Below are 2,674 nucleotides of genomic sequence, written 5' to 3'. Positions count from 1 at the left end.
TGTTATTAGCCCAGCCATAAATCCCACACAAGTAGACAGGCCCATAAGAATAAGCGACGTCCAGCCCATTTGGAAGACTAGAAATCGGATCCTTTTGGTAATACTAATGGCACGTGATACCTACGGTAGTACGGTAATCTGTAATCGAGGAAGAATCAGTCCAAATTTATGATGCATGTTTTTATTTCTCCAGATCTCCTTTTAATTAGGTCAACGTATCACCATAGTGTCATTTATTGTTATCTTGCTCCTTATGTTAAGCTACTAATGGAGTTCATCAGTATTTAATATTTATTGTAATGTATTCATGGGAAGTCACAGTAGAAAATTGCCTTTTCACAGAAATTAAATGGAGAAGTGGAGCTCCATATCGATTCTATTATTAATTGCAGCAAAATTAGGTAAGTAAAATCGAAATTTAATCAACTTATATTTCGCATTTTTTCTAAATTTCGTATTTTTCGACGAATGTTATATATATACATGATTTGTCTAAATGAAACGACGATTCAATGTATTCCCTACAAATCATACAGTTTCTGCGAAATCCGGAGACGTGACTGAGTTACAGATCAACGTCGAGGTAAATCCAAGGGTCTTTATATTCTATAACTGTTGTTCCTCATCAATTTGTTGAATGCGTGTCGATTATGTTGAACAATTTTAGTAGTTTTGTTAGTTGAATTGTGTCATTTTGTGATTAGGTTACTCTTCGAAATGAACGTTTCTAGGAATTTAACGTTCTTTCTTTTGTTTCTGGACATTAATTCGATCTATCATTGTTGCAGTATAAGCCAGCATCTTGTGAAGTGAAGACACAAAATGGTGATACAATCAAAATCCATTATCGTGTGAGACGATTTAATCCAGTTTTTGTTTTTTTCTAATTTCCATTTTTGTTGTCTTCTCCATTTCTGTGTAGCATGCATGCATTAATATATGCTTCGGCTTGTTTTGCTGGGACAACTTACTGATGGATCTGTTGTTGATTCAAGCTTTGAAAAAGGTCAGGTGATAAAAGGTAGGGGTTACCACTTTGGTAAAAATATAGGAGGGTAAAAATGTAATTTACGTACACACTTTTGCAGGATGGGACGAGGGGCTGTTGGGAATGTGTATCGAAGAGAAACGTCAGCTAACTATACCTTCTAAATTAGCTTATGGAGACCAGGGATATCCACCTCTCATTCCAGTTTGGCATGCATTAATTAATAGTGTATGAAATGAAACCATTTAAAAGTTTCAAACAATGATGCAATTTAAAATTGTTATATGCATGCATGATTTTTTTTTCTCATGGTAATATGTAGAGGTGACAATCGTGTCGTGTCGAAACACTAAACGGGTTGAAAGTGTTTGACCATAACCCGACCCATTTAATTAACGTATTGTGTCGTGTCAACCCGTTTATTTTTGTGTCGAGTTTGTATCGGGTTTCGGGTTAAGGCTATCCCTTGAAATATGTCGTGTCATGTGAGGTTAAAAGATTGAGCATGTTGAAAGAGTAGGAGTTGGGTAGGCGGAAAGGAAAAACTAATAGTTTGGAAGCAGAATAGATGAAGTCATAACAAGTTCAGATGATAAAATTAAAAGAGTGGGAGTTGGGGAGGCAGATGAAAATATGAGAGTGGTGAAAGAGAGTAGTTTGGGAGAGAATGGAAAAACTGAAATTAAATCTTGATCTAGACGGCTAAGTCATTTCAACATTACAAAACGATTCAATTCGAATGTTTTCTTTTACTTATGATTTTGGTTTTGTATCTTTCTAGTTTATTTAAATAATTCAAAAAATTTGCATATAAATAAACGGGTCATTTTCGATTCATATTCGAGTTGAAATTCTCAACCCTAACCTTACCCGTTTAATTTTCGTGTCGTGTCAACCTGTTTATTTAAACGGGTTGAAATATCTTACCCAAACCCATTTATTTCGTGTCGAGTTCGTATCGGGTTTCGTGTCAGTATCATGTCAAATATTCCCACCTCTAGTAATATGCATGAGTACATGTACAACAGGTGGGGCCACACTAATATTCAACACGGAGCTTATTGCAATTAATGGAAAAGGGGTGGATTGTAAGCGAGACTTATGATTGCCATTTATGTCTAACATAGAAATCATACATTAAACACGACCATTAGATTCACTTTTTTCACTTTTGGTTAAAAGTTACTCGATATATATAATCTCAAATCTAGAAAAAGATTGCTATTAATGTGTATTCATTTGGAAGTCCTTGCATTGTGGCCTATCTTGTTTAAGTAATTGGTTTGGATTAATTTTGAAAGTCTACATTTAGTGTCATGTCATGCCCAAATCACTACAAGAGCATGTTTGCATGGTATACTTTTTTCCTTCATATCAACCACATAATGATGCATCCATGGACCCTTAAGTGGCATTTGGCCCTCCATTCTTTTCTTTTTTTTGCCTTTTACTCGTAAAGGTAAAACTTTGAGTTGGTAGATACAACTAGATCATCCCTAAATTGAAAAATAAAATGTACATGAGTTTATACTATGTGTTTTTCAACAACATATGCCAAAGAGCCGTGCCATTGTTGGGACTTGGGTGTTAGTGCCAAAAATCCAATACATATTAAAATGCAAAAAAAAAGGAGGTAATATCGTAGAAACATAAACATTCAAGTCCAAGAATCTAACTAGTGTAAGG

General features: G+C 34.8%; 1 protein-coding gene across 1 annotated transcript; it reads left to right on the top strand.

Annotated features, from left to right (window-relative positions):
* The first annotated feature begins 349 nt into the window (after window positions 1-349).
* LOC145046985 (FK506-binding protein 2-like) lies at window positions 350-2,093 on the top strand. The gene is made up of 6 exons (XM_078995239.1): window positions 350-401; window positions 537-583; window positions 789-850; window positions 960-1,021; window positions 1,089-1,190; window positions 2,014-2,093. The coding sequence occupies exons 1-6, from the start codon at window positions 350-352 to the stop codon at window positions 2,091-2,093; spliced, it is 405 nt and encodes a 134-aa protein (XP_078851365.1).
* Window positions 2,094-2,674: the final 581 nt, after the last annotated feature.

The sequence above is a fragment of the Lactuca saligna genome, chromosome 5 (assembly GCF_052625555.1).
Source record: "Lactuca saligna cultivar CGN05327 chromosome 5, ASM5262555v1, whole genome shotgun sequence".
Classification (NCBI taxonomy): Eukaryota; Viridiplantae; Streptophyta; class Magnoliopsida; order Asterales; family Asteraceae; genus Lactuca; species Lactuca saligna.
This window is presented reverse-complemented; position numbering and strand designations above follow the sequence as displayed.

What these genes read in the sequence shown, in the direction of transcription:
- LOC145046985 (XM_078995239.1), top strand. Translation starts at nt 350, where the DNA reads ATGGAGAAGTGGAGCTCCATATCGATTCTATTATTAATTGCAGCAAAA. An exon ending in ATTAATTGCAGCAAAATTAG is followed by an intron (nt 402 to 536) that starts GTAAGTAAAATC and finishes CAAATCATACAG; the next exon opens with TTTCTGCGAAATCCGGAGAC. An exon ending in GGGATATCCACCTCTCATTC is followed by an intron (nt 1,191 to 2,013) that starts CAGTTTGGCATG and finishes GTACATGTACAA; the next exon opens with CAGGTGGGGCCACACTAATA.